The sequence below is a fragment of the Mixophyes fleayi genome, chromosome 1 (assembly GCF_038048845.1).
Source record: "Mixophyes fleayi isolate aMixFle1 chromosome 1, aMixFle1.hap1, whole genome shotgun sequence".
Classification (NCBI taxonomy): domain Eukaryota; kingdom Metazoa; phylum Chordata; class Amphibia; order Anura; family Limnodynastidae; genus Mixophyes; species Mixophyes fleayi.
Genome location: NC_134402.1, coordinates 368,360,012 through 368,378,411, shown reverse-complemented (window position 1 = coordinate 368,378,411; position 18,400 = coordinate 368,360,012). Strand labels below are relative to the sequence as shown.

The 18,400-nt window shown below is 38.8% G+C and overlaps 1 protein-coding gene and 1 long non-coding RNA gene across 2 annotated transcripts in view; one reads left to right on the top strand and one right to left on the bottom strand.

Moving 5' to 3' along the window:
• ADAMTS19 (ADAM metallopeptidase with thrombospondin type 1 motif 19) overlaps positions 1-18,400 on the top strand; it is a 205,152-nt gene that overhangs the window by 167,593 nt on the left and 19,159 nt on the right. Inside the window, exons 16-19 of the mRNA XM_075178766.1 lie at positions 4,059-4,139; positions 5,263-5,420; positions 13,754-13,907; positions 16,500-16,635. Of these exons, the coding sequence (XP_075034867.1) occupies positions 4,059-4,139; positions 5,263-5,420; positions 13,754-13,907; positions 16,500-16,635 (529 nt within the window). The remainder of the gene's footprint in view (positions 1-4,058; positions 4,140-5,262; positions 5,421-13,753; positions 13,908-16,499; positions 16,636-18,400) is intronic.
• Positions 1-18,400, bottom strand: part of LOC142097156 (uncharacterized) — a 73,793-nt gene that overhangs the window by 54,732 nt on the left and 661 nt on the right. The window lies entirely within an intron of this gene.

Here is an 18,400-nt window from a genome sequence, read left to right as displayed (position 1 = left end):
ACCCACAGAAGTAACACCTCTAATTAAAGTAGTCCCGATGTCCCCTCACTCTTATTATTTATGTGAGAAATAAATGAAGCTGGGACAATCAGTATTTTAGAAGAACAATAAAACATTTAATAGAATGACGTGACTGGTTTAAAGTGACAGTAAGCAGGACTTTTAGTGGACTTTTTTTTCCATCTTCCATTGTGCACGTTTTTAGCCATACTGCAAAAGTAACCACTTGCCCATTTTCCTGGGGCAGTTCCCAAAAGCAGAATGTGGGCACGCACTTATGTATGCAATAGCTATACAAATTAGGAGCATATTTATTAACCATCGCTTTTCTCAACAGGATCCATTTCAATCCTTACCACAGAGATAAGGATTGAAATATTATGACTATTTATTAAAAAATAGCTTTTCATACGAAGACCTGTCCTCTATGGTCACTATTGCAAAGTGGCCACCTTTGTTATAATGACCGGAGGGGAGAACAGGTAGATGTTGTGAGGGATCCGAAGATCCCTCTACCGCAATGGTCTCCCCATAGTCTTCAATGGCTAATACCAGCTTCAAGTGGGGGCAAAATAGCAGTCCCATAGAAAACTATGGGGTCTTGTTTTGCATTCGAAGTGACAGGGAAATCAGCATATCTCCAATATCTGCCCTAGTCATAAAGTAAGGGGATACTTTCATTTGTGGCTATCCCCTGAAAACTGCTGTTTTGGGGGATGTCAATGAAAAATGTTTTTATTAAGTATTACGCAAAACAATAGTGAGTGGTGTATTAGTGCAAACCACAATATACCAGCCGCCCTCTATATCTCATCTCTGATTCACCAATGAGGTACACAATGCAGAATAAATAAACAAATAGATATAGAAATGACGCTAGTGACTGATTCAAATACTCCAAAAAAAGGGAAAAAGTCAGTAGGAAATGTTTATGAAACGGTGTTCACATAGCTAATCCTGTGGGTTGATTGAAAATCTCATTCGTATGTGCTTGAATGCTTCCAACTTATGCATAGGTTCAGACCAACAAACTTGTATCATAAAATTCCTTGTATGTCCTCATAGTGGTATATATGAAAGATAAAAAAAGAGGACAATAATAGTATAATCCTGTTAAAAAGTATATACTCTATTTCCCTTGTGGTTTTAGTATGCAACACCACCGAATCCCAAGTGAATGATCCAAAGAAACCCCCCCCCCCCCTTAGGGGTGTGCACTTACAAAAGCCCAGATAATAATCGGCATGTAGTGTAATCTTATTTCTGTTTCTCTATTCTTTCACTTGTGCAGATCCTCTTACTTCCAATGCATATATGACGATCCCACATCATTAAACATATGTGTGAAAAGATAAAAAATTGCTGATAGTGCATTACCTTTTGTATACAGAGGTTTTTATTTCAGCAAAAAACATAAAGATATAAAATCCAAAATATAAAAACATACATCCATAAAGAGAAAAACTCAGCACATCCCGCTGTGGGTGGCCTCTTATTAGATGATATAAATGTCTGTATAGTCACAATAGAGAGACAGCACTCCACTGACACAGAACACGGAGGAAGAGATTTTCCCAAGTGAGAGTGGATCCCCAGCCGCCCGGGGATCCACCTGGTCTGAGCCTATACATACGTTGGAAGCATTCAAGCACCTACGAATGAGATTTTCAATCAACACCGAGGATTAGCTATGTGAATACCGTTCAATGAACATTTCCTACTGACTTTTTTCCCTTTTTGTGCTATTTGTGTCAGTTACTAGCACCATTTCTATATCTATTTGTTTATTTATTCTTTATTAAGTATGCCCCTTAAGCTGGGTACACACTACAGAAATTTCAACCAACTTTTTATGCCGAGCGATTTTACATGCGATCACTCGGTCCATGGACTGCATACACACTAGCCTTGTTTAGGACGATAAAGGGAAGAGCGGACATCCCTTTAGCGACTTTTTACAGCCATGTTGTCGTAAGCAATGACTGTAATTTCGTACTCACTGTTGTGGATCGGTCAGAGGTTTATACACACTACACAGCGGAAACGAGATTGGAACGAAAATATTAAACGGTACGACCAACCAAATGAGGCGTTATTCGTCCATTTGGGCAGACTTTCAACCATTGTGTCACTGCACACACTGGCCCGACTTTTGACGGAGTTGTCGTAAATCGGCTGATTTAGCCGATTATTGGATGAAAACTGTGTAGTGTGTACTTAGCTTTAGTGTGCACAGAGACACATTTGTGAAATAAAAAATGAATCACATCTCTGCTTTTTTGCACTTTCTAGATGCCTGTTAGTGCTGGCTGATCACAACTGTCAGTAACAGAGCTGATGACACATTAAAGATCTACATATTTGTATGATACACCTAATGCAGCAAAGCAAAGGATATGAGAATGAACATTTGGATGGGTTTTGGCAAATTTTTAACAATATAAAGAGTAGTGGTGGAAAAGCAAAACTATAGCTAATGACAGTTGAACTAAATTAAATTAAATTAAAGGGAAGCTTGTTTGGTAAAACCAATATAATTTATGAATATTGGTATTAATATTTATATTAGTTTAATTAATCCAATGTTTTCATTTCAAGACAAAATGGGAGTTTTAAGTCAGCGCCCTTGGATATCCATTTTGAATATTATATCTGGTGTGTTTATATTAAAGGATTCCCCTGGCTGAATCACAATATTTGTAATGACTGACCATGTGACTTGGCAGCTGCAGGATGTAATTGGCTGAAGAGGGTGTCACATGAGTGGATGTGAGTATCGTGACTGGATTACAGCCACTCATATCACACCTTCATTGCCCTGCTGCTGCTCAACATCCTGGCTAATTGAGTTAAATATTTAAATTTGGGCAGAGGTATTCAGTCCCTTTAAATTGATTTATAGATATATGTCCCCTTTAGCAACTTTTACATTTACATATTGTGCTTAAAGCTGTCTTATATTACAACTTAAATAAGAAAGGACTTACGTTGATGCAGTGATGAAATATGTTACATATCTAATACATTTTGAACCTTGAAAGCAGGGCCGTAACTAGGGCTGTGCGACAGGGGCGACCGCCCAGGGCGCAACGCTGAAGGGGGGCGCAATTTAGGAATATTTTAGGCTAATTTGGTTAAAATTGAAGGCTTGGGGGGCGGCATTTGTCTTTCTCGCCCAGGGCGCTAGAATTTTAAGTTACGGCTCTGCTTGAAAGGCATGTGCATTGTTTAGTTTATTCCAACAACATGTCAGATCTTGTTCTGAAGTTTGTTCTGTAAAGTACTAAAACTGTTTCATCCCTTGTTTGAATGTTTATTTTACTGTGCTAAGTTTAATGTAAATCGAAACATTCTTTATTACTTACTTGTAGACTTAGTCGAGCTAAATCTTTCCATTATGTAACAGCTTTTACAAGATTTTTAAAGTACTGTGAGATTTGATGATTTTAAATTTAAAGGCCCCAAACTTGACTTTGTCAGTTATGAAACACGTAGGTAAATGTAATACCCTGACATGCCACTGCAGCTCTGTTAAAAAGTAAAGTAATATCTTTCCACTCCACTACAGACATGTGGGACTCATCCAACATCTTTGGAACAACATCCTTAAGGGATTACACACAGTATAAAAAGCTGAAAATGCAGTCACTTGAGTTACTGTGATATCACTGGCCCGTCTCTATATACATATCCACCAATCCACCTACTGCATTTCTGCACAGCAACTCTGCAAAGCTGTCACTCAGACTCTGTCTGTGTAGAGAAACACCTCCCTCCTGACAAACAGAGAGCTGAAAGAGAGCATTGTGTACATATTTAGTTAGATCAGTAACACACAACTTTCAATGTGTATTCAAATAGTGTTCAAAATTATATACAATATTCTGCTATTTTCTACAAACAAACAATGTAGTTACTAATGTTTGGCATGACATCTTGTACTGGCAATGCTTTGGTCTAGACTGGAACATATGAACCCAAATATGTATGTCCTTTTTTTTTTTTTGCAAGAATAATATATTAATTACTAAATCTAAATATTTTTGTCAAATGTACAGGCTATGTGGAGGCCCTGGTGATACCAGCTGGTGCAAGAAGAATTAAAGTTGTAGAGGAAACACCAGCTCATAGTTATCTAGGTAAGTAGAATGTTAAAATGATATTACAATGTGTCTTCCATGCTTAACACAGTTTTTAGACAACATGGTTTGTACAAATCCTACTGCAATGGTAGAATCAGCCTCCAGTTCTATTGGTGATAACTGGAGAGTTGAGACCTCAATATACTTCCATGCGCATTGCTGTGCTCCCTACATTAAACGAGCAGCATTCACATTTAATAAATAGACTGATTTCCCCCCAAGTAGCCCTAACATTAAATTAATAGAAGTCAGAATTAATAGATAGACATACTTCCCCGCCCAACATACCCTGACATAGATTAGGGTATGTTATTTTCCCCCCAAGCAACCCCAATATTAAATAATTATAACTCCACTTAAATAATTAAACATATTTCCCCCAAAATTGCCCAAATATTAAGTACTTGATATGCATAATTAATAAATACCCCTCCTTCTCATTTAACTCAGCCCCCCATTAAATCAATAGCCCCCAAAAAAACAGCCTACCATTGATTAAATAATGTCATGACACCACTTTAAATTAATATTCATTACTATGACCCACCATTAAATGAAATACTCCACATCATCAAATAAATTGTCAGCCACAAATAGATTAAAAATTCCCACCCACTGTTAAATAATTATTACCCACCCTCACTATTAAATAAATACATTGCATCCACCAATATTAAAGTAAAAGCCCCCCCCCCCCTCCCCACACTTGCTTTCTACCATCTGACTTTTTAAATTTCAGAGGCAGACTCTACTGTCTGCCTCTCTTTAGGTCACAATATACACTGCTGACGGAAGGGGTGGAACAGATCTGTGCATTGCTGGCAGTGAAGTGGCTGTTCCCAAGGAGGGAGGAGCCTACCAATGAGTCCTGGATGTAGGGGGGTTCCAAGCTACTGGGAATCCCTTCTGTGTGCCAACACAACAAATACACCGCCTGACAGGCATATCTGCAGTTGCTTCCACATTTGACTGTGCCGTAATTACATGAACACAACTCAATTAAAATATGTATTATAATACTGTATTAAACTGCAAAGGCAGTTTGTCTGTTCAATTGTTTGGTTCTGTAATGTTGGACAGTTACTTGTCTGATTTTACTAATGAGTACAAATGTGTACAGCTTTAAGGGACACTGGAAAACAGTCTATTAATGATGATTGGAAGATTGAAGAGCCTGGAACCTTTCATATGGCTGGGACCACTGTTAATTACATTCGAAGAGGACTCTGGGAAAAGATTTCTGCAAAAGGTCCAACAACATCTCCTCTACATCTACTGGTAAGATGTAACAAACAGCAAATGTATGGAAGACACAAAGGAAGCAAAGTTGGATGTATAAACTTAATATCATATAGAGGTGCATTTCACACCACAATCCTTCTGCGTCAGCTTGACATGAAACTCAGACCACTCCTCTACGCTGTTGTAGGACCATCCTCCTCCATTTATGTACTTAATTTAATTCACTGCCTCCATTAAGATCAAAATACTAATATCCTGAAATATTCTGTGCTGCTGTTAACATTCCAATGATCTAATTGGCTACCTGTTGTTCTAGCTCTGCCCACTTTAAAACTGGGGACACAATGAACAGAGCAGACCACACAAGACATCAAGATACATGCACAAGTCACCTGAAAGTAAAATCACACAAATCATTACATGATATGTTGGAACAGGTAAATACACTTAGTGCAGCTCTTTGAATGTGACATATAATGCATGTGAATTATTTGCAGTATATGCAAAGTCATAAGGGTAAAAAAATAAATTAGCCTTCAGTCCCACTAAATTAAATGCAGTAAAAGAGTTCACATATTACTTGTTAGCTCATGTGTGAAAAATTAATCTATGTCAGATAAGAAACAAAGTTAACTAGAATTAGAATTATCTAACTTTGTAAGAGTTTACATAGTTAGCTATGGATATCCCAGCAAATAACTATTATACATTCCAATGAATATAACCTTTGTGACCAATGAAACAGAGAGGAAGGAATTGCCATCAGTCATTGGCCATAACACGTTTACCCTCATATTTATTACACTATAAAGCTAGAGTGTGTGGAATCAGCCTTGATAGTAATGTGGAAAGATGAATGGTTTAGCTACAATATTTTAGTTATCAGACCACCATTGGGAGAAATAGATGTCACTCAGTGAGCACATTCTATATAATCAAACACAGTGGATTATATTTGCTTCCTACAAACTTAATGGATACATAGCTAGGGATCCAACAGAATGCATTGTCTGAGATTATTTAATAAGGTATGGAACACACAAAATAATTTCCTACACCATACACATCACATTAAAAAAGATTTAGTGTATCAACATAAAATAAAAAAATGGATTTTGGAATCACGGTGCAACATGGATAAACATACAAACATTAAAGGTTTCATGTTGAGTTTAAACACATTTGGATCCAAACTCGCAGACATAAAATGCGCTCACTAAAAAAACAGTAATTGCATTCAGAAGTTGGACAATTCATAAGATACACTTACACCCAATTTTTCTATATTTTAATATTGATTTGATAGTGAAGTATGCATTCGCTACGAGGTTTAAATAAAATCTTGCTTAAATATGCCAAAAAAAAACAATGTAATATATGCCAATCAATGATAAAAGCACCTATCAGATTCAGCGGTGAATCTGCAATCAGCCATTCAGAAGCGGACAGGCAATTGCCATCATCATCAGCAGGTAATTGCATATACCCCTCAGGTACCCGCTATTGATACAGCTTTGACAGGCATATGTGTGTCTCTGTGGATCTGCATCTGTTCACAATTACATGAACATAACCTTATGGTACTCAGCCTATGTTTGACCACCACTTCTGCCCCTCAAGTTGCAAGTGTCATATGCGAGCAAATCTGCATATGCACATATTCATGCGGCCTATTTTATTAGCATGTGCAGAACCATTTTGCATTCTTTACATTACACAAACTGGCGTACGTCCACTAAATCCATGCAGGAGTATCATAAATATACTACAACATAAAATAAATTGTATTTCTTTTAACAGTACTTAATTTTTAAATCCAAAAGTAAAAGAGTATTTTATACTATAATACAATCTTTTTTCTTCTTTCTTTCTTTTTTTGTTCTTTCTGAGTAATACAAATCATAAAAAACACCATATTTATGCTTCTCGTTCAGGCCCTTAGGGTTCACAGTAACATAAATCAATTTAGTATGTTTTAGGAATGTGTTGCATGTCAACAAATTACATCTCTTTTGGATTGCCTCCAGGCTCTGACCAAAAAAGTCAAACAATGGCATTCTGTAATTTCTCATTTATAATGTCCTTTATGCTCCAAAAATCCTGCACCTAAACATTTCCTTAGGCTTACCAACACACAAATTTGACAATCACAAACACTACAATTAATCAGTCCTTTAGTTAGGTAGCTAATGAGCTGGTTGACTTTGAAGAACTTGACACCATCTACAATTTCTTAAAAGTATACACACATATACATATTTCCATGCCAGGAACCTACTTCAACAATATATGCCAAAAAGGTTTCCTGTTAAGCCATGTAGTTTCAATATGCCTATTAAATTACATTAAATCAAATGAGTTTAAATGAGTGGATTTTGCATTTGGAAGTCTTACATGCCACTATACTGGGCTTATAAAAAAGTGATTCATGAGAGTATCACTGAAATAATGTCATTGTCTGTACAGCACCAAATTAATTCTACCATTGGGACCCAAGAGTAATGATGAAATACACTAAATCAGAATTTTGAGAAGATTGTGTACCATTAAAGAGTAAAAATTGATATGTGTTCTTGATAATATACCCTTTTATAGACTTCATGGGTGTGTTCGTGGGTTTAAAACATACCTTTCATATCAATGGCTTGTGTTGTAAATATAACATTGTTATTAAAGCTTATGTTGACTGGTGAGTAGTAAAATAGCATATTTCCTGTAGACGTCTCTCCAGATTGTGGCCTTGCAAGTGCATGGTTAGATCCAGGAAATCAATCTGAGATAAACTGACATGACAAATAGGTTTAATATTACAGCCATTGCTGAAATGTGTGACCCATAGCGTCAAATGAGATCTCACCTAACAAACACTCAACCATTGTCGGACTGGGGCATGAAGGGTCCACCGGGGGACTGCAATGCTAGGGGCCCACCAGAGGGGTTGTGGCCAGTCATCATAGACGCAAGACCAGACACTAGAGGGAAGTGGTCAGCCCACAAAGGAAAGGTAACACCATAGTGTAGTATATAAAGAATGCATTGTGTATATAAAGAGTACACAGTCTTGACCTGCCCCTTAGATTGGGCACAGCAGTCACCAAAAATTGGCATTGTCCCACTAGAATCAGAACATTTGACAGACTGTCCTGCTCTCTCCTACCTTGTCGCTCTCATCACCTGTGGCTGCTGATTTCTTTAGCTGCGGATTGTCTGGATCCTGGAATGTTGGGGGCCCTATTTGGAAAAAAATGGGTACATTTAAAAAATTCAAACTAGCCCCGGCATTAAATCAATAGGACCCATGATTAATCATGAGGCCTTCCTCCAGCCCCAACATTATAGTAATAGTATTCCCATGTAATAAATAAACCTATTTCCCTCCCTCCAAACAGCCCCAGCAATAAACTAATAGCATTTACGTATAATAAATATACCTATTTACTGCAAACGTCACTTCCATTAAATAATTCATATTCATATTTAATAAATATATACGTCATGCTCCTCAAACTCAGCCCCACATTCAATTATTAGCCCCCAAACCACCCCATCTTAAATTAATAGTCCCTACTATTAAATTGCCCCACCTTCACCCCACAAACAAAGTAGTACCCATTAACTAGCCACCACCTGCCACACACACATTACATTGTCACAAGCCCCCTGTGCCATCACAAACACACTACATTGCCACAAGCCCCATGTGCCATCACACACTCCATTGCCACAAGCCCCATGTGTCATCACACACATTATATTGCCATAATCCCCCTGTGCTATCAAACACCCATTACTGTGCCCCTTCATCATCACCACACTGTGCCTCCTTAGGATCACACTGTGCCCCTTTATGATCACACTGCGCCCTCCTAGCTGCATTTCTCCCCTTTACCAGGCCCCCCTTCATCACACTGTGCAGTGCTGCTCCCCCCCTTCATCACTGTTTATTTCCCCCCCCCCACTTCATTACTCTGTGTCTTTCTGTTCCCCCCCTCTTCATCACACTGTGCCTTTCTGCTCCCCCCCCACACCATCACTCTGTGCCTTCCTCCCCCCCTTTTTTTGTCACTCTGTGCCTTTCTTCCCCCCCTCTTCTTCATCACTTTGTGCCTTTCTGCCCCCCCTCTTCTTCCTCACTCTGTGCCCTCCCCCTCTTCTTCATCACTCTGTGCCTTCCTCCCCCCTGCTTCTTCATCACTCTGTGCCTTCCTCCCCCCTGCTTCTTGATCACTCTGTGCCTACCTCCCCCCTCTTCTTCATTACTCTGTGCCTTCCACCCCCCCTCTTCTTCTTCATTCTGTGTCCCCCCCTCTCCTTCATCACTCTGTGCCTTCCCCCCTCTTCTTAATCACTCTGTGCCTTCCCCCCTCATCTTCATCAGCCTGTGTCTTTCTGACCCCCTTCATCACTCTGTGCCATGCTGCTTTCCTCCCCTCTTCATCACTCTGTGCCTTTCTGTATCACTCTGCCCTTCTTCATCACTCTGTGCCTTTCTGCCCCCTCTTCTTCATCACTCTGTGCCTTTCTGCCCCCCTCTTCTTCATCACTCTGTGCCTTCCTCCCCCCTCTTCTTCATCACTCTGTGTCTTCCTCCCCCCTCTTCTTCATCACTCTGTGCCTTTCTGCCCCCTCTTCTTCAGCACTCTGTGCCTTTCTGCCCCCCCCTCTTCTTCATCACTCTGTGCCTTCATCCCCCCTCTTCTTCATCACTCTGTGTCTTCCTCCCCCCTCTTCTTCATCACTCTGTGCCTTCCTCTCCCCTCTTATTCGTCACTCTGTGCCCCCCCTCTTCTTCATCACTTTGTGCCCCCCCTCTTCTTCATCACTCTTTGCCCCCCTCTTCTTCATCACTCTGTGCCCCCCTTCTTCTTCATCACTCTGTGCCCCCCCTCTTCTTCATCACTCTGTGCCCCCTTCTTCTTCATCACTCTGTGCCTCCTCCCCCCCTCTTCTTCATCACTCTGTGCCTCCTCCCCCCTCTTCTTCATCACTCTGTGTCTTCACCCCCTCTTCTTCATCGCTCGGTGCATCTCCCCTCTTCTTCATCACTCTGTGCTGTCCTCCCCTCTTCTTCATCACTATGTAGCTTCCCCCCCCTCTGCCATGCTGCTTTCCTCCCCTCTTCATCACTCTATGCCTTTCTGTCCCCCTCCCCTTCTTCATTACTCTGTCCCTTTCTGCTTTCCTCCCCTTGTCTCCGTTCCTTTAATTACCTTCCTATTGGCTTCTTTCATCTCTTTTAATCTCTTTTCTTCTTTTCTTATCTTCTGTCTTCTTTTTTCATTCTTACTTGCTGGGTCCTATTTGCGCCACTCCTCATTGAATGTCGGGCGTGACGTGATGACGTTTTTGACCATTTTTGACCAAGGATGAATGATTTATCTGCAGTAACAAAGCACATTTCATCTAAGTGAAACAAAACCAGAACAGCTGCACTTAAGAACAAAAAGTGTCAGTCCAGCCACTCACACTATTACTACTTAAAAATCTGGGATGGAAATATGTTTTTGAGCTTCAATGTAAGGAAACACTAATAATAATAATTAAACATTTAAACTGTTCTGAAGAGCGTCCGATTACAAAAACATGCTTAATATATCAGCATTAACAATAGAACTTACTGAATATTTTACTTTTGTTGTGAAATATGAATTTGAAATTTTGCTCACAGTGACAGCTCTCATTAAAAATAAGAAATGTAATAATTTAATGGCTTTAAAACACCTGCTGCAAAAAAAACCCCTGCAATCTTGGAACATAGACTTTACATTTTGATGGGGTAAGCATTTAAGATATCATTTGCAAGAGAGCCTGTCATCTGGTTCATTTTAGTAGCCCTTAATATGTAATCTTAAAAATAAACAATTTTAGCAGGTTTTGGCGTTATCATGCAATCTAATATATAAATGCTTAGTGGCGTCTGTGTGTGGAAAAAAACAAACAAGTTTCAGCGCCACCTGCTGGGCAGAGTTATACACTGACCTACTAAATTCTTAGTGTGTGTAGGAAAAAAAATTCAAAAAGGGCTGAAATTTGGTAGGGCTCAAACTCATTTTCGTGAGGTAATTTTACCTCATGAACACACATGTGTAGAGGCGTGCGTTAATGTGTGTGTGTGTGTGTGTGTAAAAAACTATTTTCTCAGAAAGGGCTCATCCAATTGACCTGAAATTTGGTATACTGACATTATTTGACAAAAAAATTAGAATAGTCAAGTCAGTTAACTTTCATCATCCCCCCTTCCCCCCTTGGGAGGGGTAGTAAAGGCTAAATTTACGAGTTGAGGGGTCAAACGCATTTTCATGAGGTAATTTTACCTCATGAACACACATTAAAAAGGCCGCTTGCATCGGTAAGTAATGCTCTTCCCCTGAAGAGGCCTGGGCTAGGCCCAAATGCATGACAAGAACCTTTTTAAGACCTTAAGTAGCTTGATTTGACTAGAATGCATGAGTATCATGCACGGGTTAACTTGTCTGTTATATACATATACTGGGGCCTTATTTAGGAAGTGGAAAATGGTACAGAGGGTACAGTACAAAACCTTTTTTGATAGTGACCTAGTCTGTGTTTGTTGTGTAAATTAGGGAATTTAGGGACTGTAAGCTCCAATGGGGCAGGGACTGATGTGAGTGAGTTCTCTGTACAACGCTGCAGAATTAGTGACGCTATATAAGTTGCTTATGATGATGATGATTATGATGATGACATGCACCCAGATTGCCAATATAGCTCATAGTTTGCAAGGCAAGATGGTATAGCACAAGCAGGGCCAGATTTACCATTAGTCAACCTAGGCAATTGCCTAGGGCCCAGCGGTCCCCAGAGGGCCCTCCCAGGGCTAGCAGTGAGACCAACCTTTAAAAATGGGCCACTACTTATGGGCCAGTGCTATGTGCTTGCACCCCCGGGCTAAAGTCTTCCAGCCAGCCCATGAATAGGGGTATATGTTATGCTAAAAAACTATAGTGCTATGGATTTTTTCAGGGAGGGGGCCCCTAACCAGTATCTTGCCTAGGGCCCCATGTGGTCTAAATCCGGCTCTGGGCACAAGGTTGGATTATGTGATTTGAGGAGTTGGGGTGGAGTGAGGGCATTTATGCCTCAGTTAGCCCAGTCTTGCCTAGGAGGGAAAAAACAAGATTTCATTTTTTAAAGTGAGATTATTGATATGAGATAAAGAGGTGGATGATTGTAATTGTGAGGGTGTTTCTTGCTGGACAGAGGCACATTGCCAATTTCTCTCCACAAAAGGACTTGACTTTTTAAGCAGCTTTTAGATAGCAGAGATTGGGTCTCATCCTATATTTTAATGGGATGCAATGTGCCTTCCAGTTGCGTTTCAGTTTAGAACTTGCAAATATATCATATGTAATAAAGACAGTCCAGCATTTCTAGGTGCACCTTGCACACAATAACACAAAGCTAAACAGACAAAAGTTTCATATGTACTAAAGTCAGTCTCGGTGTTCCCTCACTCTCATGATAAATTTAAACAGTAAATGAGAACACCAAGCAGTACTTTACGAGGAAAAAGAAAAAGTTTATTTTAATGAAACGGTGGCTATAAACACCTAAACGCACTTGAAGTTTTGGGAGGCGTCTCTCTAAAGCTAAAAGTAGGTGTGCACAATCGACCAAGTTGTTTTGCGCTGCACATGGACTGAGCTACATAAATAATGTGTATAGTGTACAAAAGTATATATAATGTATGGTTGTTTAAAAGTCTACTTCAAAATTCAGTACATGTAGTGGCTTTGATCCCGAGCAGACCAAATAAAGAAAAACACCTGCAATGAATTTAAGTCACATGTTCACCATACATATGCTTGTAGACAATATTTCTAGCTAGAAATGAATTGTGTACAGGAAAGGAGACTGAACCAAAAATGTAAAGCATTTCATTGCTTGTTGCATAGACAGACTCAGTTTTCCAAGTTTCAGTTAGAGTCCAGAATATGTAGCACATATGGAAAGATACTGTTGACAGAAATAATGACAGCATTTTTCTAAATGTTCTGCCTTTGAGTATGGATGTTTTGAAATTCTTCTCTTTAATGTCCACCTGTTAACTTGCAACTTTGGACAGAAGTATTTTAAAATAACAACTTCTTTCCTCAAAATGACAGAGGTTTTTATGAGCCAAATTACACATGAGTTAATAAAAATATCCGCTTTCCAATAAAATGCATTCAGATGCACACAGAAGTCTCAAAGTCTTTCCTGAAAGAAAAAAAAAAAGACTTCTGCAATTGCCAGATATTTTTTCCACGCATAAGGACACTGTATTTTGCAGTATGTGCCAATGTTCCATTTCCTTTACTGATATAAATTCTGATTTTTGTATGGATTTGTTCCTGTGTATTTTGCAGGTGTTGCTATTTCATAACCAGAATTATGGTCTCCATTACGAATACACAATACCGCTGGACCCAGTTCCAGAGAACCGGAGTGCAAAAGTGAATGAACCTTTGTATATGTGGACACACTCGGGTTGGGAGGACTGTGATGCTGTTTGTGGAGGAGGTAAAGTAATCTAATCAACACTAATAGTGATGGAACAAGGCGCTAGGGCAGGAACATGTTATCAATGCAGCGCGCCTGTGAGCAAGATGAATGCTTGAACCCTCCCCTCCAAACAAAGCCCAATCTGTTTTGTGGGGATGGGTTTAGCCCATAACAACTACCAGCAACTACGCATGGCTGATTAAGTGGGACAGAGTGAGAGGGTGGCTGAGGATGGGGGAAGAGATCTAAAGTGTCCCCACACACTCTTACCAGCTGACTTGGTAAGAGAAGTCTGTGTCACTGTAGGTGCAGGGGGCCCAAACGTCAAGGGAAATGTGACTTATGGGCATGAGTGCAGTGCACAACCCACACAGATGTTAGATATGCCAGTGTGTTAGGTTAGGGCACTGAAAGCAAATATTCCAAACTACGCTCTTGCCCGAAATGTAACAAGGGTCAGATGTAAACTCATTTTGCCACTAGTAGTTTGCGCTGGATCACCTGGGCATAGAGTCTAAAGAGCACCCCAGTATTCACTAGTGACCAACCTACAAGTAAGTAATGGAGTTTACCACAAGATACCCACCGGTTGAGATCCCTTGGCTAGTCTCCCTAGCCAACATCTGACAAGAGACAGAACAAGGCAATGATGAAAGCAGGAAACAGAGCTTAGTAAGCAACAGGCCAGGGGTCAGAGCAGGCAACACAATATAATAGTCAGTAAAATAGTCAAGGTCAAGGATGGATAATCACAAAAGTTATAGCCAACACATATTCAGAGGACTGAACAAGCTCAAAGTTACCTGTTGCTCACATCCTGTTCATAGGGAGTGAGTAACTCATATAGTTGGAGTGGAGGCAACTATCTGCATGTCTGAAGAGGTACATAGTAAGGTGCTTCTATAACCAAAACAAGGACGCATTCACTTAGTGACGTCAGCAAATGGAGTGACACCAAAGGACAATGGCAAGGGAATATCTGGCATTGGAATTGCAAAGACAAAGACCAATATGAGACAGTAGCACCCCTTTGTGGGATGACCCCTGACATTCTTGCCAGTCATAAAAAGGTTATTGCAGATGAGACTTCTTAACTAAGGGAGGAGCATGCACATCTAAAGTTTTGATCCAGGAAGTTTCTTCCGATGCCGGTCACAAGGTATAATACATTTCCTCAGCATTAAAGATCTGTTTTCACTGAAAATTATTTATTGTTAGCTATAAGGTGCATAGGTGGAATATTTATTTTACATTTTGAAACAACAGGACTGAATAATTCTGCAAAGAGCGCTGCTGATATTAGACCTTTAAGTTGAATTAAGTGAGACACTTTAGACGATGGAACATCAGTGATATGAACAGAGATATGAAACTATATATATATTTTACCAAAGTGCTAATTTTTTAATAAAATATTTAAAAGGGTAAAAGACACTTTCCTCTGAAAGAAAAAGTACCACTACTTATTAAGGGCCCTTACCCACTGGTATCAAAATACCTGCTTTTACTAGCATTTTTCTATGCTACTAAAAGCATATAAATGGGTATAAGAATGGAAGCCACTGGTTCCAATGACCCAATAGCACTTGTTGTCACTGGGTCACAATGTTTTGAATGTGTTATGCTTCACACATTCATACAAGTAAACACATGGAAGTCAATGAAGTGTCATCTATCGACCCCACGACCACAAGTGCACGTTTACAGCCACATGTCAAAAGCACGTGGAGTCACTGGTGTTTAAGTCAACTCAAGCTCATAACCAGTCTTAAAATAACTGCCTTAAAATAACATGCTCGATGATATCCTGTTGATCAAAAGATTAGGAAAGGGCCTCAGTACTGGTGTATTTCAATCCAGACAGTAGGTGAGGATAAAACTAAATCCATCTGTGTTTATGAACCTGTAGCTCTCAAGCTGTTGCTACAAGTCCAGATAAATGTGCCAGAGAGCACTTGTAGTTTAACCCAGATGTGAATTTCTGGTATGAAATTAGATTTATAAATAATTATATTTATTCCAGAATTTCAATGGTCTTGTGGTCACTTTTATAAATTGGAGACGGTTGTCATTCCTGCATGAGCCCAAAATATCACAACTCGTTAAACCAATGACGAGGGCAATTGCTTCCCTCATCATGCCAACAATATTGCTGATGAAAATTATATATTAAATATATCATGAATTGATTAAACTGTCTGAAAAAGAGACTGATCTAAATAAAGTAAAGCCACTTTGTATGTATTTATGATACAGACTTAAACAGTTAAACTTCAATAGAAGGGTATCACAACAGCACAGTTCTTAGAATATAAAAGTTTGTAAGTTAAAGGTCACATATAAAACAATGGATATGATCATGAAGATGGTATAATATTTACTTGGAATTATGATGCAGTTACATTGAATTATGCATTTGTAAGAGAAGGGATTTTTTTTCAATGAGTGGATATATAATGAGAATATATATATATATATATATATATATATATATATATATATATATATATATATATATATATATATATATATATATATATATATATAAAAAGCTTTTTCAAAGTGTGTCAAGCCCACATTTATTTTCTATGCATTTCATCTATATGCCAGGTGAAAGGAAGACAACAGTGTCTTGTACAAAAATTATGAATAAAAATATAACTTTTGTGGACAACACCAACTGTAAAGACCTGAAGAAGCCAGAACCTCAAATAAGAAAGTGCAATGAGCAACCTTGTCAAACAAGGTAAATATATGTATATGTAAATGTGTTTCCTATGAGCAGGTCTACAGATGTTAAGCTACAGTTTTAATATGCTCTATGAGCTGGTAATCAATATCTACACATCAACTATTCAAACAATATTAGTAGTAATGTCTTGATCTTCATTCACACAGTGCTCAAATTTACTTTTCTCCTGAATTTCAGGTGATAAATCGTCTCCATATAGTTTATTGGGTTAAGTGATTAATCACGTCTTCAGGAGACTTTAGGGGATTATATGCATTAAATGCTCATTGAAATAAAGAACACAAGAAGGTTTCTTTTCTTTAATTTTGGCAATTCATCTCGTGAGATGAATTGCATAAAATCACATAAAATTACGCAACGTCTCATTGTGTTTTCTAAAGTGATTAATCTCGGGAGATTTAACTACATAGAATGAAAATTGCTTGAGTAGCCCTAGCTTTATTCTGTAAGCTACTGAATTCAAACTTTGATTGTTAGCTGGTTAGGTTACCAAACCTGATGTGTTCTTAAAGATTGTGAACACAGGTGTTCTAGCCTGTGCCTCAGCTACATGGTGAATGGAGTACAAACTAACCTTCTAATATAATTCATTGACCCATGGGCTATTAGTCTAAATTAGTCTGTATGTAGAGACATTTTTTAAATCATTATTGATTGTATTTAAATAGTGTGTGCAATTTGATGTAGAATTTTACAGAGCCTTTTATATCCACCGTTTTCCTGCCTGGTGGATCTTACAGCTTAAATTTTGGCACCAAAGGGAGATAAGTGAATTGTCCAATAAAAGGAGCAGACATTAGGGTTTGAGCTGGAGCCTCCAGCAATTCTCTCAGTCTTATTATTTCCATTTGGAAGAAACGCTTGATAGAGCATAGAATGAGCAAGCGTTGCCTGTTGTGTCCTTGCTTCATCACGTGTTTACGGACCATCTATTCAGTGTAAAGAACAGTGATCCATAGTTCACAATCCATTTAAACTTGGTTAATTTGGTTAATTTCATTGTGAATGGAAAGTAGCTCTAATAGAGGCTGTATCACCTGTGTGTGCAAACTCTAAAATGCAACAGCAAAGAATTGTGCTCCACCTACCAGTTTATAATATTATATCTTTGCATGAAGGCATGCAGAGATAGCTAGTCAATGTGAGCCAGCAGCCACGTCTTCCGGAATCATTATCATGTCTTCTAAAGACATTTATTAAATGATTACTTGTGTAAGCCAGTGAGGCCCAGTAAAGAACTACAAAACAGAAAGAATCTATATACTGAGAATGTGCTCTGTGGACTGCACTAAATGGACTGAAGTTAGCCCTGTTGATTTCTCAATGCCAACCTCGTCGGTGAAAAGAAGAGTTACTGGTGGTAGACTTCCTGATGGTAATGAGGAGGACAATCATTACAAAATGATAGATAACATTATATAACAGTAAATTTCATTCAACATACAAAACTGTTATAGTTTTCTTTCAATTAAATAGTTATATCACAGCTTGAATTAAATTTAAGAAAGCTGAATTGGGATTTGGGAATATCTGACCGAATTCTTTTGCAGTCCCAATGTATTATCCAGCTGCTACAATCAAGAGAGGATAAATAGCCAAAGGGATCAGATACTGAGTGAGTTTGGTGTGGGGAGCAGGTGTCCATACAACTTCCATTGTCTAAGAAAAGACACCTCCCTCCAGATGTTCTGCACTAGTGTACTAGATAAATATGCAGAATGTTTTCAGGATCTGACTTAGTTGAGTTTGGCAAAAATTA